The sequence below is a fragment of the Erythrolamprus reginae genome, chromosome 7 (assembly GCF_031021105.1).
Source record: "Erythrolamprus reginae isolate rEryReg1 chromosome 7, rEryReg1.hap1, whole genome shotgun sequence".
Taxonomy (NCBI): domain Eukaryota; kingdom Metazoa; phylum Chordata; class Lepidosauria; order Squamata; family Dipsadidae; genus Erythrolamprus; species Erythrolamprus reginae.
In genome coordinates, this window is record NC_091956.1 from 77,759,198 (window position 1) to 77,777,765 (window position 18,568).

At 38.9% G+C, this 18,568-nt stretch overlaps 1 protein-coding gene across 4 annotated transcripts in view; it reads right to left on the minus strand.

The window, feature by feature from the left end:
• Positions 1-407: 407 nt before the first annotated feature.
• The window catches only part of AIMP1 (aminoacyl tRNA synthetase complex interacting multifunctional protein 1), a 35,076-nt gene continuing 16,915 nt past the window's right edge, over positions 408-18,568 (minus strand). For 2 of the 4 annotated variants that reach the window (XM_070757929.1, XM_070757928.1), the window contains 5 exons: positions 17,407-17,520; positions 14,424-14,585; positions 13,417-13,622; positions 11,938-12,106; positions 408-655 (listed from right to left, as the gene is read on the minus strand). In XM_070757929.1, the coding sequence (XP_070614030.1) occupies positions 489-655; positions 11,938-12,106; positions 13,417-13,622; positions 14,424-14,585; positions 17,407-17,520 (818 nt within the window). In that variant the 3' untranslated portion in view covers positions 408-488. The remainder of the gene's footprint in view (positions 656-11,937; positions 12,107-13,416; positions 13,623-14,423; positions 14,586-17,406; positions 17,521-18,568) is intronic. The other 2 variants (XM_070757930.1, XM_070757931.1) reach the window with 1 other exon arrangement.

Genomic DNA, 18,568 nt, shown 5'->3' on the forward strand with positions numbered 1-18,568 from the left:
TGGGGGAACTGAGACATCTCCCCCGGGCATATACAATTTATGCATGGTATGTTTGTATGTATGTTTGCTTAGTAAATGGGTTTTTTAAAACATTTTAAACTATAATTTAGATTTGTCATGAATTGTTTTATTTTGTTGTGAGCCGCCCAGAGTCTGCGGAGAGGGGCGGCATACAAATCTAAATAATAAATAAATAAATAAATTGTTGTCATTCCTCCCTTCTTTCAGGAACTTTCTTCAACTTCCTTATCTAGTTTATTTATTTATTTTATTTATTTATTGGATTTGTCTACCTTTGGTAATCCCTGGATGTCTTGTATTCAAATACTAACCAGGTCTGATATTACTAGGTTTTTAAGGTCAGTCAAGGTCACCTGTAAGGTTGAAATAAAATGAATGAGACATGGTTTTCAGCGAGTCAATATTTATTGATGTTCATGTTTTCCCCCTTCAAAATTATTTCCAACTTTTCCAAGCTTGCTTTTCATTTATTTGATCCCACTGTTGGCCATTGAAGGAGCCCTGCAGACACCTTTCCCTGTTACTTCAAACGGCACTCCTTTGTATGTAGCAACACATCGTTCATTAGTCTGAAGATCAGGTTGTATCTGCTCCCATATTTTCTTCTTGGGATTAAGTTCTTTCTCAGGTTCACCTTTTTTAAAAAAGAAAAAAAAAGGAAGTGAAGACAGAGAAACGAAGAATTCAAACTCTTATTTTTTTTCACAATATAAAGGAAGCGATTTACATCAGCGGTCCCCAAACTTTGTGGCTTGGCAGCCCGGCAAGGGGAGAAGGGAACCAGGCCACGCGGTGAGCAGGCCGATGCACATTTGAATAGAATAGAATAGAATAGAATTTTATTGGCCAAGTGTGATTGGACACACAAGGAATTTGTCTTGGTGAATGTTCTGTCTGGGTCACTCCAGAAGCTATGACCAACCCAAAAAGATAAGCCAGACACACCGGTTGAATCCAAACACAGTTTTATAGTGGTAAAGAAAAAAGAAGCCAACAGAAAATGTCCTTACAGATCAGGAAAACACTGGAACTCCAAATAGATACACGAAGGCAATTATTTATAGAGAAACACAGGATCCTTAATGCCAGACGAGGCTGTTGAGCTAACAGACACACCCCTCCCACCAGTCTTCAAGGCTGCTGGGCCACGAGCCAGGAACAAAAACGCTGAGAGAAAATGCAGATAACACCAACTCCCCTTTGATAACACTCCACGCTGCCAGAATGGTTCTCATGCCTTATAAACCCTTCCCTGCTAATGAGGACCACACCCAACCCCCTGGTGTTCCTCATTCACCGCTGATAATATCTACGCAGTTGAGATCTCCTTTGATCTATGCGTCTCTGCCGCATACTAATGATAGCTTGTGCGTCGTCATCCAGGGACTCCAGAGACTCACAGCTACTTGCTTGAGAGAGCCCTTCCCCAGGGCTCCCAGGCCTTGCATCACCTTCACTTTCTTGACTGCTATCTGCACTGTCTGACTGCCAAGAACTCTCCTCTCCGCTCTCAGCCTCCCCCGGGCATGCAGCCAGCAGAGACGCAGCTGGTCTTTGATATGGCTAAGGCTGAACCACAACAGGTGCATATGCTCTCAGCGTACATAAAATAAAATATACATTTGTCAAGAATCATGTGGTACGACACTTAATGATTGTCATAGGGGTCAAATAGGCAATGAAGAAGCAATATTAACAAAAATATTAGGATATAAGCAACAAGTTACAGTCATACAGTCAACATGGGAGGAAATGGGTGATAGGAAAGAAAAACTAGTAGAATAGAAGTGCAGATTTAGTAGAAAGTCTGACAGTGTTGAGGGAATTATTTGTTTAGTAGAGTGATGGCGTTCGGAAAAAAACTGTTCTTGTGTCTAGTTGTCTTGGTGTGCACAATATAACTGAATCGTGCAGCCTAGTTGGAAATAGGCCACGGCCCTGTAATGCCAGGACTGTGCAGTGAATAAAAGACTGTGCAGTGGACAAAATTCAGAAAATGTGTTTGTTTTTGCATTATTCGGGGTTTGTTTTATCTCACCTTTAAAAAAAACCCCACTCAGGTATGTTCAAAATGATGAAGAATAAAATAATGCAGCCTTTCCCGTGTAACCTAAAGTTATGGGATAGTAAGAGTTATGCCATTTTTTGTTGTAAATGATCCTGAGGTTATAGCACAGGAGTAGAATAATACAATGCCCAAGAGTAAGATTATGAAAACCATTTTAAGTGAGCTAGGGGGTTCTGCTTCCCATCAGGAATGTACAAGACCATGCAGAGTAGCAGTAATGCTTTATTCTTATTTTCCTAGTACAGGTCTCAGACAGCAACGAATGAGCTTACCATAAGCATATCTTCTAAAACAAGGAATTTATCCACCATCCAAAAGCCCTTGTGTTAGGTACATATTATTGGAGCTAAATCCAGAGATTCGACACATTTGAATTTAATTCATAGCCCATTAGAACAAGAGACAACTTAGTCATGTGTCAGGTACTAGATGATATGTAAGTTAACAGACAAGAGAACCATTGTGTTGACTTCCTATTCCTGTTGGCAAGAACAGATGGGGGAAGGTTTGCCTATTTGCCGATGACTCTAAAGTGTGCAATAGGGTTGATATTCCTGGAGGGGTCTGTAATATGGTAAATGATTTAGCTTTACTGGATAAATGGTCAAAGCAATGGAAACTGCAGTTTAATGTTTCCAAATGTAAACTTGGGGAAAAGGAATCCTCAATCTGAGTATTGCATTGGCAGTTCTGTGTTAGCAAAAACTTCAGAAGAGAAGGATTTAGGGGTAGTGATTTCTGACAGTCTCAAAATGGGTGAGAAGTGTGGTCGGGCAGTAGGAAAAGCAAGTAGGATGCTTGGCTGCATAGCTAGAGGTATAACAAGCAGGAAGAGGGAGATTGTGATCCCCTTATATACAGCGCTGGTGAGACCACATTTGGAATACTGTGTTCAGTTCTGGAGACCTCACCTACTAAAAGATATTGACAAAATTGAACGGGTCCAAAGAACGGGCTACAAGAATGGTGGAAGGTCTTAAGCATAAAACGTATCAGGAAAGACTTCATGAACTCAATCTGTATAGTCTGGAGGACAGAAGGGAAAGGGGGGACATGATCAAAACATTTAAACATGTTAAAGGGTTAAATAAGGTCCAGGAGGGAAGTGTTTTTAATAGGAAAGTGAACACAAGAACAATGGGTCACAATCTGAAGTTAGCCGGGGGAAAGATCAGAAGCAACGTGAGAAAATATTATTTTACTGAAAGAATAGCAGATGCTTGTAACTAACTTCCATCAGACGTGGTTGGTAAATCCTCAGTAACTGAATAACATGCCTGGGATAAACATATATCCATCCTAAGATAAAATACAAGAAATAGTATAAGGGCAGACTAGATGGACCATAAGGTCTTTTTCTGCTGTCAATCTTCTATGTTTCTATGAAAACTAGCTCAAAGATCTCCCTGGCCTATCTGTTCCCACAAGTGAACAAACAAATATCTATTAAAAAATTCTGAAGTTACACATGAATATTAATAGGTTCTTTCTACCAGTACTTGTCTACAGAAGAATTATTGAGCTTGTCATCTTGAATTATTGAGCCTGTCATCTACTACTAGTCTTCAAAGTACTGCTGCATTAGGCATTGTTTGTGACTATTATCAGTCACTGGTAACTTTAACCATCTTTCACTGAAATCTTTTTAGCCATTATTTCATCTAGAAACTGTTGTATATACTCCTGGTCAGTTGGAGGATGGTGAAGAGTTTGATGACTCTGATACAGATAGTGTTTATGAATTAGTAGCAGGTCCTGGGTTACAGGTATCAGAACAGGTGGGAGGCCAGCCACAGGATGTTGCTATGAGTCCAGACTCCAGTGAAGAAGAGACAGATAATCGCTGGGTAAATCCTCACTTCAGAAGAGTTCAAAAACGCAGAGAGCAAGTGTTAGGGAAAAGATATTAAGGGGAGGAATGGGTTCATTACTGGAGTGATTTATTCGTCACGTCCGGTGCCAGCGGGGAAGAAGGGCGGAGTTTTTCAATGTTGTAAATCCATCATGACCGTGTGCCGTTATGGCTACAAAGTAAGTTAGTTCATTCTTTCTTATTTCACAGCTGTTCCTGGTGCTTTTGAACTAGGCTGTATAGACATAAATCTTAAGTTAAGGGAGGAGGCATGGAGGAATGTTTTGTGTGCTAAAGATAAGAGAGAGAGGAATGTGACTGTCTGTATTGCATTTTGAATACGGAGAAGAGGAGAAATAAAGATGGAGTTTTTGTTTATGAAATCCTGCATTCAGTAAGCGTTATTCCCAATATAACCAAAGTTCTACCAGAATCTAGAACAGAAACAATAGTTACTGAAGCTTTTTTAAAAGGCAGCGACAGATATGCTGCAATATGGAATGAATATTGTTTTTTTAAAAATAAATTCCAAAACTAATATTCTCCTGGAACCCACAGATTTAATTTAGCACCTGTAAAAGATAGAAATTACAGCAAGTATAATAGAATTATGTTGGCGAACCACAATTCTGGATGGGAAGAGCAGTCGAACTCTTCAAAAGTAGTCTGAAGTTGTTATGTAAGCACAAGAAGGCAAAGTCTGACTTCCCTTGATTGTCGTTGGACTTTATCTAGTGTTTCTCACAGGCAACCTGTCACTGTGGGAAGATTCCTGTAAAATAGGAGTTGAGCAATAAAGTAGCTGTAATTTGTGCTCTACATCTGTGGGTCTGTTTCTTCGCACCTGACAGATTGGTATTCAAATTAATAGCTTTTGCGAGAGAAAAATCATAGGTGTTTATAAGTGATTATATTATCTACTCACCAAAATTGTTACCAGTGGACAGAAATAAATCTCATTTTAATTTTGGTTATATATTAAGCACTATTTATTTTATTTATTTATTAGATTTGTATGCCGCCCCTTTCCGTAGACTCGGGACGGCTCACAACATAATAAAACAATTCATTACAAATCTAATAATTTACAATTTAAAATTTAAAGTAGTTAAGAAAACCCCATTTTTAAGCAGACATACCTACAAACATACCATACATAAATTATATAGGCCTGGGGGAGATATCTCAATTCCCCCATGCCTGACGACAAAGGTGGGCTTTGAGGAGTTTACAAAAGGCAAGGAGGGTAGGGGCAGTTCTAATCTCTGGGGGGAGCTGATTCCTGAGAGTCGGGGCCACCACAGAGAAGGCTCTTCCCCTGGAGCCCGCCAACCGACATTGTTTAGTTGACGGGACCCGGGGAAGGCCGACTCTGTGGGACCTGGGATTCGTGCAGCAGAAGGCGGTCTCAGAAATATTCTGGTCCGTTGTCATGAAGGGCTTTATAGGTCATAACCAACACTTTGAATTGTGACCGGAAATTGGTCGGCAACCAATGCAGACTGCCGAGTGTTGGAGTAACATGGGCATACCTAGGGAAGCCCATGACTGCTCTCGCAGCTGCATTCTGCACGATCTGAAGTTTCCGAACACTTTTCAAAGGTAGCCCCATGTAGAGAGCGTTACAGTAGTCGAGCCTCGAGGTGATGAGGGCATGAGTGACTGTGAGCAATGAGTCCCGGTCAGATAGGGCCGCAACTGGTGCACCAGACGAACCTGGGCAAACACCCCCCTCGCCACAGCTGAAAGGTGTTTCTCTAATGTGAGCTGTGGATCGAGGAGGACGCCCAAGTTGCGGACTCTCTCCGAGGGGGGTCAATAATTCCCCCCCCCCCCAGGGTGATGGACGGACAGATGGGATTGTCCTTCGGAAGCAAAACCCACAGCCACTCCGTCTTATCCGGGTTGAGTTTGAGTCTGTTGACACCCATCCAGATTATATTATCTACTCACCAAAATTGTTACCAGTGGACAGAAATAAATCTCATTTTTATCTTGGTTATATATTAAACACTAGTTTAATATATAACACTATCTTTGTACTGATCTACTCTGAGGTTTCGTTAGAAATTTTAAAAATGGTACATTTTAAAAGTCAGAGAGGAAACTGGATACAGAAATAGCCATATGGCCATAAGCTTTGGATTAAAATGGTTCCTATTATACTATCAGGTGGCTTGAAACCAATTTTTCAGCTTTCTTTGTGGCCTGGGAATAAAAGGGACGTTTCGATGCATAAGCCATAAATAATTAATACTTTCTCAGACCAACAAGTTATCTTTTAAAGAAAAAAATAAGTAATTAAATGACAATTACAATGGTAAAATCTTTCCAATAAAATAAAAGCCTCTTTACACAAAAGAAAATATCTATCAAACCAAAAGAGCAGGCAGGTCTTTAAAATGCAAACATTACAAAACTGAATTTAGTTTTCAAGAATAAATTAAAATCTGGCTTTTATTACAGAACCACCTTCTGGGTTCTATTAAAACTTGCTTTGGAATACCCAAGCAAGCTCTCCTGGGATCTGTGGCGAGCTTGTATTAGATTAGCACAGGCACCACTTTTAAACATTAACAGAACACCATGGTGTGTGCTCCATAAAACCCTCCCTTTCTCATCCTTTTCATTTCAAGAGAAACAAGCCTCTTGAAAGACATCTATAAGAAAAATTAGCGAAAATTCTTCGGGATAGAATTGGTAAAAGTGTAGCCGCCCCGACTCTTCGGAGAGGGGCGGCATACAAATCTAATAAATAAAATAAATAAATAAATTCAAAATACAGTGTTCCCTCGATTTTTGTGGGTTTTAAAAAAATATTAATTAAAAAATACTTCGCGGGTTTTTTCCCTATAGCACGGTTTTTCCCACCCGATGACATCATATGTCATCGCCAAACATTCATCCGCCTTTAATAAATATTTTTTTTTATAAACTTTAATAAATAAACATGGTGAGTAATAATCTAAATGGTTGCTAAGGAAATGGGAAATTGTAATTTAGGAGTTTAAAGTGTTAAGGGAAGGCTTGTGATACTGTTCATAGCCAAAAATAGTGTATTTACTTCCGCATCTCTACTTCGCGGAAATTCGACTTTCGTGGGCAGTCTCGGAACGCATCCCCTGCGAAAATCGAGGGAACACTGTACCATTATTAATAAACATCAATCTATAATGCTAGTCTGACTAAACCATGTACTGAATAGGGAAGAAAGATGCCTGCTTCAATGAAAGAATCATTATTTATTTATTTTATTTATTGGATTTGTATGCCGCCCCTCTCCACAGGCTCGGGGTGGCTAACAACAGTAATAAAACAGTATATGACAATAATCCAATACTAAAAACAGTTAAAAACCCATTATATAAAAACCAATCATACATACAGACATACCATGCATAAAATTGTAAAGGCCTAGGAGGAAAGTGTATCTCAATTCACCCATGCCTGTCGGCAGAGGTGGGTTTTAAGCAGCTTACGAAAGGCAAGGAGGGTGGGGGAAATTCTAATCTCTGGGGGGAGTTGGTTCCAGAGGGCCGGGGCCGCCACAGAGAAGGCTCTTCCCCTGGGTCCCGCCAAGCGACATTGTTTGGTTGACGGGACCCGGAGAAGACCCACTCTGTGGGACCTAACTGGTCGCTGGGATTCGTGCAGCAGAAGGCGGTCCCTGAGATAATCTGGTCCGGTGCCATGAAGGGCTTTATAGGTCATAACCAACACTTTGAATTGTGACCTATAAAGAATTGTGACACTTTCAACCCAATATGGGACATATTGGCATCTTATCAGAAAGACCAGCTAAACCAAGTATTTCTAGTGATATAAATACAGCAATGACATATTTTTATTTAAATATAGAAGTTTATTATATTGCTAAGCAAACCACTATTCTGTCCTCATTGCAACGCGTATTATATAATAAGGTGGAGAACATTAGAAAAATGACTAAATATAATGCTATTTTTCAATCTTTAGTAAGTTTGTTATAAAATATAGGTGTCTTTATTTCATAGCTACCAGATTTGTGAGCATTTATTTTTCTATCGTGCTTTAGAGAGTACCGTCTTATTTTGCAGCTAAGATATATAGTCTCCAAAGACCAAACCTATCAGAAGTAAGTTATAAATCCTTCATGTGAAACTATTAAAAATCCAGAGTTATTTCAGGTTTCCCATCAAAGAGGAATCTGATTCACAAATTCTGTATCTCTCATAACACAGTTAATTTGTGATGGCAACCTCTGAATTATGGATGTAATTCAGTTTGCTAAGTTTGTGGTAATTGAGAGAGAGATACAGCAAAAACCGGATTTATAAATCGAACTCTTAAAAGACAATTTATAAATCAAAACGGCAATAAAATCTAACAAAAAAAGAAACAACAATCCATCAGACTAAAACCACTATAAAAACATCTACAATTGCAACAGGGCCGTCATCATCCGTAAAAAGAAACTTACCCCCTAGCAGCAGCTCCCAATGTTTTATTTAAATAGAATGTTTGGTTGAAGAAAAGCGGAAAAAAGGAACAATCATATGCAAAAGTATTATCTCCTGTACCTCCTGAAAATGCGACGAATCATACCTGTAAGCAACTCTTTTTTCCCCACTACTTCATATGCTGCATGATAGCAAAAGTAAAATTTGTGGCTGTGAAATCTATTGGTTCAGGTTCTGAAGTTACCTACCCTGCCGGACTTTTAAATCTTAAAATATAACTTTTCATTTTAATGGGATTTCAAATAATTATAACCAAACATGGCTTGCCCTCATATACTTTTCTCTCAAGGTCAATTTCAAAGTTAGTGCTACCACTTTTTGGTTTAGAAACTTGCAGAACTGTCTCAAGAGACCGTCCCTTAATAAAATTCTGTTAGCACTCTAGTCCAGCTGTACCTCTTCCTTTATATTAGCCAAGTTACAATCCTACATAATAAGCAATAATGACTTTGATGGCATTGTACCAATTATCAAGTATAAAATGTGTAGGCTTCTATATTTTCAGCACGTGAAAAAAATAGGAAAACCAACTTTTATGTTCTGCCAGCATGTTTCAACCGCCCGTAATTACAGGGTAATTAGTTCAGGAAGACACACACCAGACGATAGAAGGAAAACCCAAAAGTCTTTATCAACAGAAAAACAGAAACAGCTCCCTTTTTAAATGTCAAAGGGATTTTCTGGTACACACAAGGCACAGGTTAAATGCAATCCAATTGCTCACCCAATAACTGGGAAATTGAGTCCAATTCTAAAGTCCAGAGAGTCCACACACAATCTTGAACAGCAAAAAAACCACGATCTTGACCAACCAATGAATCAGATAAACTGCCATGAGGCTAAAACACCAGGTTGCACTTTTATCTGTAGCACTAATTACAGCAGCCCCACCCACCACAGGTGGCCTCATTTTCTCTTGTAATAATCCTTCAGTTGTTGTCTCCTATGCATCACTCTACGCATGCGTGGATGTGTCATTAATTCTTGTTCAGAATCCAGGAATGATAAGGATGATTGATCTCCTCCTGGGCTGTCTGCCAAACTCCCCTCTTCCCTGCCACTCACACTTCCTTTGTCAGAGGAGGCTTCGTCGGCAGATTCCATCAGGAGCAAAACAGGCCTGCGGCATGTGGATGTTTCCCCCAAATCCACCTGCACATTCCTTGGGGCAGGAGCTGGGCCAGAGCTAACCACAACACTTTTTAAACTTTAAGTCTGGATTTTAGTCTTTTCCCCTCACAATTCTACTTTTATAACTAAGAAAACATTTCTTTCCCTAAAATTAATTCCGTAATATGGAATTGTTACAAACTTTGTCTCATTTTAAAGCTAAAATAAATCTAATTTTATCAGAGGAACCATATTAGTTTTTTCCACTTCCCATTTCATATCATATTGAAAAATAACACATAAATAATTCCAAAGAGGTTTTGCCTCCTGCATTCTCCTTTTTGATTGATTCTCCATTAAAGAATTTTTATTTAATCTAGGATATCAACATTTCCCTTGTTAGCCTATGCAAGTAGTCCTCAAATTATGACCATAATTGAGCACAAAATTTCTGTTACTAAGTGAAATGTTTGTTAAGTGTGTTTTGACCCATTTTACGACCTTTCTTATTTATTCATTCATTCATTCATTCATTCATTCATTCATTCATTCATTCATTCATTCATTCGATTTTAGGACGCTCTTCTCCTTAGACTCAGGGCAGCTTACAACATGTTAGCAATAACATTTTTTAACAGAGCCAGCAATATTGCCCCTACAATCTGGGTCCTCATTTTATCCACCTTGGAAGGATGGAAGGCTGACTCAACCTTGAGCCGGTGATGAGATTTGAACTGCTGACCTACAGATCTACAGTCAGCTTCAGTGGCCTGCATTACAGCACTCTACCTGCTGTGCCACCCCAGCTCCCAGAGTTGTTAAGTGATTCACTGCAGTTATTAAATTAGTAAGAGGGTCTTAACAACTTCATAGTTGTTAAGTGAACCTAGCTCCCCCACTGACTTTGCTTGACAGAAGGTCACAAAAGGTGATCACATGACCTTGGGACATTGTAACAGTCATAAATATGAGTCATTTGCCAAGTGTTTGAATTTTTATCACCTGACCATGTGGATGCGGCAATGGACAGAGGTGAAAAATTGTTATAATACACTTTTTTTCTGTGCTGTTGTAACTTCAAATAATCACTAAATGAACAGTTGTAAGTCAAGGAATATCTGTCTCTACTAATCAATTATCAATTATTTTTAAAAAGTAAAGTTATTTGAGCAAAACCACTTATTATTGAAAACATTTTTAATAGTTTTATTATCCTTAGGACCATATTCTATTTCCTCTTTGAAGAGTGAGGCATATTATATATATTATGTATCCACAATTTATATACTGGATTCAAGAAATTCCAGAACACAAAAATTAAGCATACACTTTTAGTAAGTTGATAAGAGAGAAGCAAAGGAACAACATTACTCAATACTAACCTCACAAAATAGAAGATATAAACTAGAGTGTGACTTTAGATACAGAAAGCTGGCAAAAAAGGTCCCCTTGAAATTGTTGTGGTTAGCTCTGGCCCAGCTCCTGCCCCAAGGACTGTGGATGTGGGGGAGACATCCACATGCTGCAGGCCTGTTTTGCCCCTCCCCACCCGGTGGAATCTGCTGATGAAGGCTCCTCTAACCAAGAAGACATGAGTGACAGGGAGGAGGAGAGTGCGGCAGACAGCTCAGAAGGAGATCAATTATCTAGCTCCTCCTTGGATTCGGAACAAGAGTTAATGATACAGCCTCACATGCAGAGAGCGATGCATAGGCAGCAACAACTGAGAGATTATCAAAGAAAATGAGGCCACCTGTGGTTGGGTGGGGCTGTGGTAATTAGTGAGGCTGCTATAAATAGCAGCCTGTAGGTTTGGCCATTGTGGAGGATTATCTGATCATTGTGTTTCGTGACTGCTTTACTGACTTTGACTTTTTGTGTGCTGATTTTCCCCCGCTTTGAAACAAAACCAGAGCAGAGTGTGTTTCACTTTGTGAAAGAAGAAGGACTGTGAATTGCCTCACAGCTGCAAGCTAAGTATCACAGAACTGATAAAGGACTTGTACAAATTACCAGTTTGTTTGGAGACCAGTGCTCTTTGCTATACCAAAAGAGGGCTTAGTTTAAGTGACTTTTCATTATAAAGAACATTGTTTTGAATTTTCAAACGTGTGCGTGTCTGAAATTTGTACCTGTGAATTTTTGGGAGAAGTCTACCAGAGCGCCCGACAGAACAAAAATATTCTTAAGACATGCTTCTCTCTCTGCCTCCTTAATTGCATTACCTACTAGTAAACAGTCATTCCTAAAGTCTGATTTTCATTTTTGTTTAAATTAGGAGCTTTTTTTTTCAGACACACATTTAAAACCACATTGTAAACATTTTCACAATTCATAAAAAAAATTCTCATCCATTTTTGTTCCATCTTGAAGACACTTCTGCTTACCTGAAAAACCTTCAAATATAATTTTTTCTCCAGGAACAACTCCGTTCGGAGGAATTAAAATTTCCACCTTTTCTGGTGAGCTAGCACACATCAGCATGGCTTGGGACACCACGCCTCTCATTTTCACTGGTTTTAGGTTGCAGAGAAACACAGCCATCCGGTTTTGCATCTGTATAAAAGTTAAAAGAAATAAAGGTGGAATTTACAGAGACCTTTTCAGGTTTCTAGCAAATGAAGTAGTAAGAAAATATTAATGCACAGAACATGGAGCAAAAAAAGAGAAAAATATTTTTTTTTCTTTCACTACTCCAACAATACAATCAGGAAATATCTAATTAAAGATTAGTGGTCCTCTAACATACTAACGCAATAAGAAGCAATAAAAACTTTAGCATTGTGTCCTGATGTGCTGGTTGATGGTTGAAGCAGTATTTTATTTAATTTCCATTCTTAGTGATCAAAAGTCAATTTTTAATTGTTAAATTAAGAATTTTAAATTAATTAAGGAAAATATAACAAATATGTCCAGGTGGTTTACCACTCAGGATATAATATGGTATGCATATTTACAAATCCCAAATGTCAGAAGAGAGCAAATGTTTGGAACAAATTAAATTGAAATGGTTGCACATAATATGCCTTCCCAGATATTCATTTAAACACTACAAGCTTCTGTCTGACCCAGATTTGAAGGGGAGAAATGAAAAGTTCCCTTTGATGTGAAACATAGAAACATAGAAGACTGACGGCAGAAAAAGAGCTCATGGTCCATCTAGTCTGCCCTTATACTATTTCCTGTATTTTATCTTAGGATGGATATATGTTTATCCCAGGCATGTTTAAATTCAGTTACTGTGGATTGATCAACCACGTCTGCTGGAAGTTTGTTCCAAGGATCTACTACTCTTTCAGTAAAATAATATTTTCTCACACTGCTTTTGATCTTTCCCCCAACTAACTTCAGATTGTGTCCCCTTGTTCTTGTGTTCACTTTCCTATTAAAAACACTTCCCTCCTGAACCTTATTTAACCCTTTAACATATTTAAATGTTTCGATCATGTCCCCCCTTTTCCTTCTGTCCTCCAGACTATACAGATTGAGTTCATTAAGTCTTTCCTGATACGTTTTATGCTTAAGACCTTCCACCATTCTTGTAGCCCATCTTCGGACCCGTTCAAGTTTGTCGATATCTTTTTGTAGGTGATGTCTCCAGAACTGAGTAGAGAACTAATATTAGCCGTTCTGGGTATGCTGCATAGATCTCAAAGGACTACGTACTTGAATCTTCAAACTAGTAGATTTTTTTGAGATCGTGAAACTTTTTAATAGTTTCCTTAAGTAAACCACTAAGCCTCAACTTCAAGATCTCAGGGTTTTGAGATTTAAGCATTTAACTGCAACATACTATAAATAGATGATGAACAAAATGTTGTTAGTGCTACAAGTAAGACATCAGAGATATTTCATTTACTGTATACCTCTTCTAAAGGAACATGTTTCACCAAACCGCTGACAACAGTTCTTAGATTTGCTTCTCCAACATCAACTTCCTCAATATAAAGACTATCGGCATCTGGGTGTTTCTTTGCTGTCATAATACAACCAATACGAAGATCAAGTCGAGAAACATCTAAAGGCTTCGAATCATCATTTGCAGCTGACTGCTTTTTTTCTTTCTTTTCTCCTACAAAAAAGGAAGGAAACCAAATTAATAAATCACCTGACGCAATTCACTTTGCAAAAGTATCTATTTTTTTTTCCATTACGAGAACTGCTTTAGGTAAAGTATCGAAGACACTTTCATTATATCAAAACCAAAAACGTTGCATTTATATCAACAACTGCAATTAAAAGCATAGTTGTAAAAATATAATATTGTTTACTATAACAATAAACATGGCATCAAAAATAAATAGTTGTTCCTATTTATTTATTTATTTATTTATTTATTTATTAATCAGATTTGTATGCCGCCCCTCTCCGTAGACTCGGGGCGGCTAACAATAATAATAATACAATGTAAACAAATCTAATATTTAAGTTAATTTTTTTTAAAACCCAATTTAAGAAACCAATCATACATACTGAAATACCATACATAAATTTTATAAGCCTAGGGGGAAGGGAAAGTCTCAATTCCCACATGCCTGATGACAGAGGTGGGTTTTAAGGAGCTTACGAAAGGCAAGGAGGGTGGGGGCAACTCTGATATCTGGGGGGAGTTGGTTCCAAAGGGTTGGGGCCGCCACAGAGAAGGCTCTTCCCCTGGGTCCCACCAAACGACACTATTTATCCACTAACCCTTACAATTCCCAAAGCATAGCTGTAAACGAAAAAGATGAAAATTTTTAAAACTGTCAAAACAAAGTCCCATTTCCATTTACAGAATGAGAAAGCTGAGAGCAGTTTGAGAGAAAACAAATGGTATTAATGTGTAGAGTTGAGTTTGGAAATGAGCCTGGCAAAGTCTCTAATGATTTATTACCTTTCTTTTCTGTTTTGTCTTTCTTCTTCTTTTCTTCACTAGGTTCCTTGGTTGGTTCCTTAGGATCAGATAGAGCTTCGGCAGCAGGTGATGTTTGACAGAGATCCTTGGAAAGTGAAACTGCAGAAGCTGTGTCACAAGAGGGCACAGATATTTGTTTCACTAAAGTTAAAAACAAAACATTCATTCCAATTAATTAACATCTTGATCCTGATATTTAAAACTTATCGTGCAGAATGCATCTGCGAGAGCAATCATGGGCTTCCCTAAATATGCCCATGTCACACCAACACTCCGCAGTCTGCATTGGTTGCCGATCAGTTTCCGGTCACAATTCAAAGTGTTGGTTATGACCTATAAAGCCTTTCATGGCACCGGATCAGAATATCTCTGGGACCGTCTTCTGCCGCATGAATCCCAGCGACCAGTTAGGTCCCACAGAGTGGGTCTTCTCCGGGTCCCGTTGACAAAACAATGTCGATTGGCGGGGGCCTTGTCTGTGGCCCTCTGGAACCAGCTCCCCCCAGAGATTAGAATAGCCCCCACCCTCCTTGCCTTTCGTAAGCTCCTCAAAACACACCTCTGCCGTCAGGCATGGGGGAACTAAGATATTCTTTCCCCCTAGGCTTCCACAATTTATGCATGGTATGTTTGTATCTATGATTGGTTTTATAACAAGGGTTTTTAACTGTTTTAGTATTGGATTTTTACATTCTGTTTTTATCACTGTTGTTAGCCGCCCCGAGTCCACGGAGAGGGGCGGCATACAAATCCAATATAATATTATTATTATAATAATAATAATAATAATAATAATAATAATAATAATAATAATTATTATTATTATTATTATTATTATTATTATTTTGTGAAATCTGCTGAAATAAAAGTATATTCTTAAATGAAAAAAAAATGTTTTCTTCCTTGCTTCCAAACACATGCTTATATTTTATATGCATTACATTTTAAGCCTTCTGAATCCCCCCCCCCTCATGAAAATGGTAAAGAAAATCACAAAGATCGTAATGAAAATCAAGACAAACTAAAGTGTTAAGTCACTGAACTTCCTATGGATATTTTAATCCAGATTTTTTTTAGTTGGATTGATTACAATGAGTTAATAGTAGAGTTGAGATACAGTGATACCTTGTCTTACAAACTTAATTGGTTCCGGGACGAGGTTCTTAGGGTGAAAAGTTTGTAAGACGAAACAATGTTTCCCATAGGAATCAATGGAAAAGCGATGAATGCGTGCAAGCCCAAAATTCACCCCTTTTGCCAGCCGAAGCGCCCGTTTTTGCACTGCTGGGATTTCCCTGAGGTTCCCCTCCATGAGAAACCCCACCTCCGGACCTCTGTGTTTTTGCGATGCTGCGATTTCACTGAGGCTGGGAAACCCCACCTCTGGATTTCCATTGCCAGCGAAGATCCCGTTTTTGCGCTGATGGGATTCCCCTGCTGGGATTCCCCTGCAGCATCACAAAAACACGGAAGTCCGGAGGTGGGGTTCCCCATGGAGAGGAGCCTCAGAGGAATCCCAGCAGCACAAAAACGGGCGCTTTGCTGGCAACGGAAGTCCGGAGGCGGGGTTCCCCATGGAGGGGAGCCTCAGAGGAATCCCAGCAGCACAAAAACGGGCGCTTTGCTGGCAACGGAAGTCCGGAGGTGGGGTTCCCCATGGAGGGGAGCCTCAGAGGAATCCCAGAAGCACAAAAACGGGCGCTTTGCTGGCAACGGAAGTCCGGAGGTGGGGTTCCCCATGGAGGGGAGCCTCAGAGGAATCCCAGAAGCACAAAAACGGGCGCTTTGCTGGCAACGGAAGTCCAGAGGTGGGGTTTCCCATGGAGGGGAGCCTCAGAGGAATCCCAGCAGCACAAAAACGGGCGCTTTGCTGGCAACGGAAGTCCGGAGGCGGGGCATCCCAGCTGCGGCGATGGGTTTGTAAGGTGAAAATAGTTTGTAAGAAGAGGCAAAAAAAATCTTAAACCACAGGTTTGTGTCTCAAAAAGTTTGTATGATGAGGCGTTTATAAGACGAGGTATCACTGTATAACCATATATAAAAAAGAACCAAAGATAGAAGTTATAAACTGCATATGTTTATGGATGTCTGCTGCATTGTACGAAAAATATCAGACCTGACCATAACACTTTTCAACATTTTCAATCCTTCTCTGCAAGCAAAGTTGCATCCACCTGGTCTTTCAAAACAAAACATTCAAATAGTTTCAAGTTTGCCAATATAACTTCTGTCTGAGATACAATAATGCAGGCTATTTCTTAACTTTCACCAAACTCTCTTTTGCAGGAGTCACAGGAAAAGAAGCATGGACAATAGGGCAGCAAGTATCTTTCTCTTTCCTCCTGATTTTTTTATTTCTCATTCACATCGCATTAAACAAAATAAATGCAATTCTGCCACCTTTCAATGATCCTTTTAATGTTTTTTTTAATAGTGACCCTACAAAAAGTAGTCCTCACTATAATTGTTTTTATTTAAATTATTATTATTTATTGGATTTGTATGCCGCCCCTCTCCGGAGACTCGGGGCGGCTAACAGCAATAATAAAACAGTATACAATAATAATCCAATACTAAAAACAATTTAAAAACCCATTAATATAAAAACCAATCATACATACAGTCATACCATGCATAAAATTGTAAAGGCCTAGGGGGAAAGAGTATCTCAATTCCCCCATGCCTGACGGAAGAGGTGGGTTTTAAGTAGCTTATGAAAGGCAAGGAGGGTGGGGGCAATTCTAATCTCTGGGGGGGAGTTGGTTCCAGAGGGCCGGGGCCGCCACAGAGAAGGCTCTTTCCCTGGGTCCCGCCAAGCGGCATTGTTTAGTTGACGGGACCCGGAGAAGACCCACTCTGTGGGACCTGACTGGTCACTGGGATTCATGCGGCAGAAGGCGGTCCCTGAGATTATCTGGTCCGGTGAATGAAGTATGCTTGCATAAAACACAACATTTCTCACCTCCATTTCGAATTTCTGCTTGGACCAATTCCTGCTTTAGCACTTCAATTTCTTTTTTAAGTTTAGCATTTTCAACACGTAGTTTCTTCTCTTCCCTCAGAGATGCCTGCAAGACTATAAGACACAGAACTCTCGTTAGAATCACTGCTGAATTGTTAAAAAAAGGATGAGTTGCATTGCTAGGAGCTATATACAATGTTCCCTCAATTTTCGTGGGGGATGCGTTCCGCCCGCGAAAGTCGAATTTCTGCGAAGTAGAGATGCGGAAGTAAATACACTATTTTTGGCTATGAACAGTATCACAAGCCTTCCCTTAGCACTTTAAACCCCTAAATTGCAATTTCCTATTCCCTTAGCAACCATTTAGATTATTACTCACCCTGTTTATTTATTAAAGTTTATTAAAAAAAATATTTATTAAAGGCAGGCGAAAGTTTGGCTATGACATATGACGTCATTGGGTGGGAAAAACCGTGGTATAGGGAAAAAACCCACGAAGTATTTTTTAATTAATATTTTTGAAAAACCGTGGTATAGATAGTTTCACATGAAGGATTTATAACTTACTTCTGATAAGTTTGGTCTTTGGAGACTCTTTTTTTGTTAGATTTTATTGCCGTTTTGATTTATAAATTGTCTTTTAAGAGTTCGATTTATAAATCCGGTTTTTGCTGTATCTCTCTCTCAATTACCACAAACTTAGCAAACTGAATTACATACATAATTCAGAGGTTGCCATCACAAATTAACTGTGTTATGAGAGATACAGAATTTGTGAATCAGATTCCTCCTTGATGGGAAACCTGAAATAACTCTGGATTTTTAATAGTTTCACATGAAGGATTTATAACTTACTTCTGATAAGTTTGGTGTTTGGAGACTAGTATATATCTTAGCTGCAAAATAAGACGGTACTCTCTAAAGCACCATAGAAAAATAAATGCTCACAAATCTGGTAACTATGAAATAAAGGCACTTGTTTTTATAACAAACTTACTAAAGATTGAAAAATAGCATTACATTTAGTCATTTTTCTAATGTTCTCCACCTTATTATATAATACGCGTTGCAATGAGGACAGAATAGTGGTTTGCTTAGCAATATAATAAACTTCTATATTTAAATAAAAATCTGTCGTTGCTGTATTTATATCTCTAGAAAT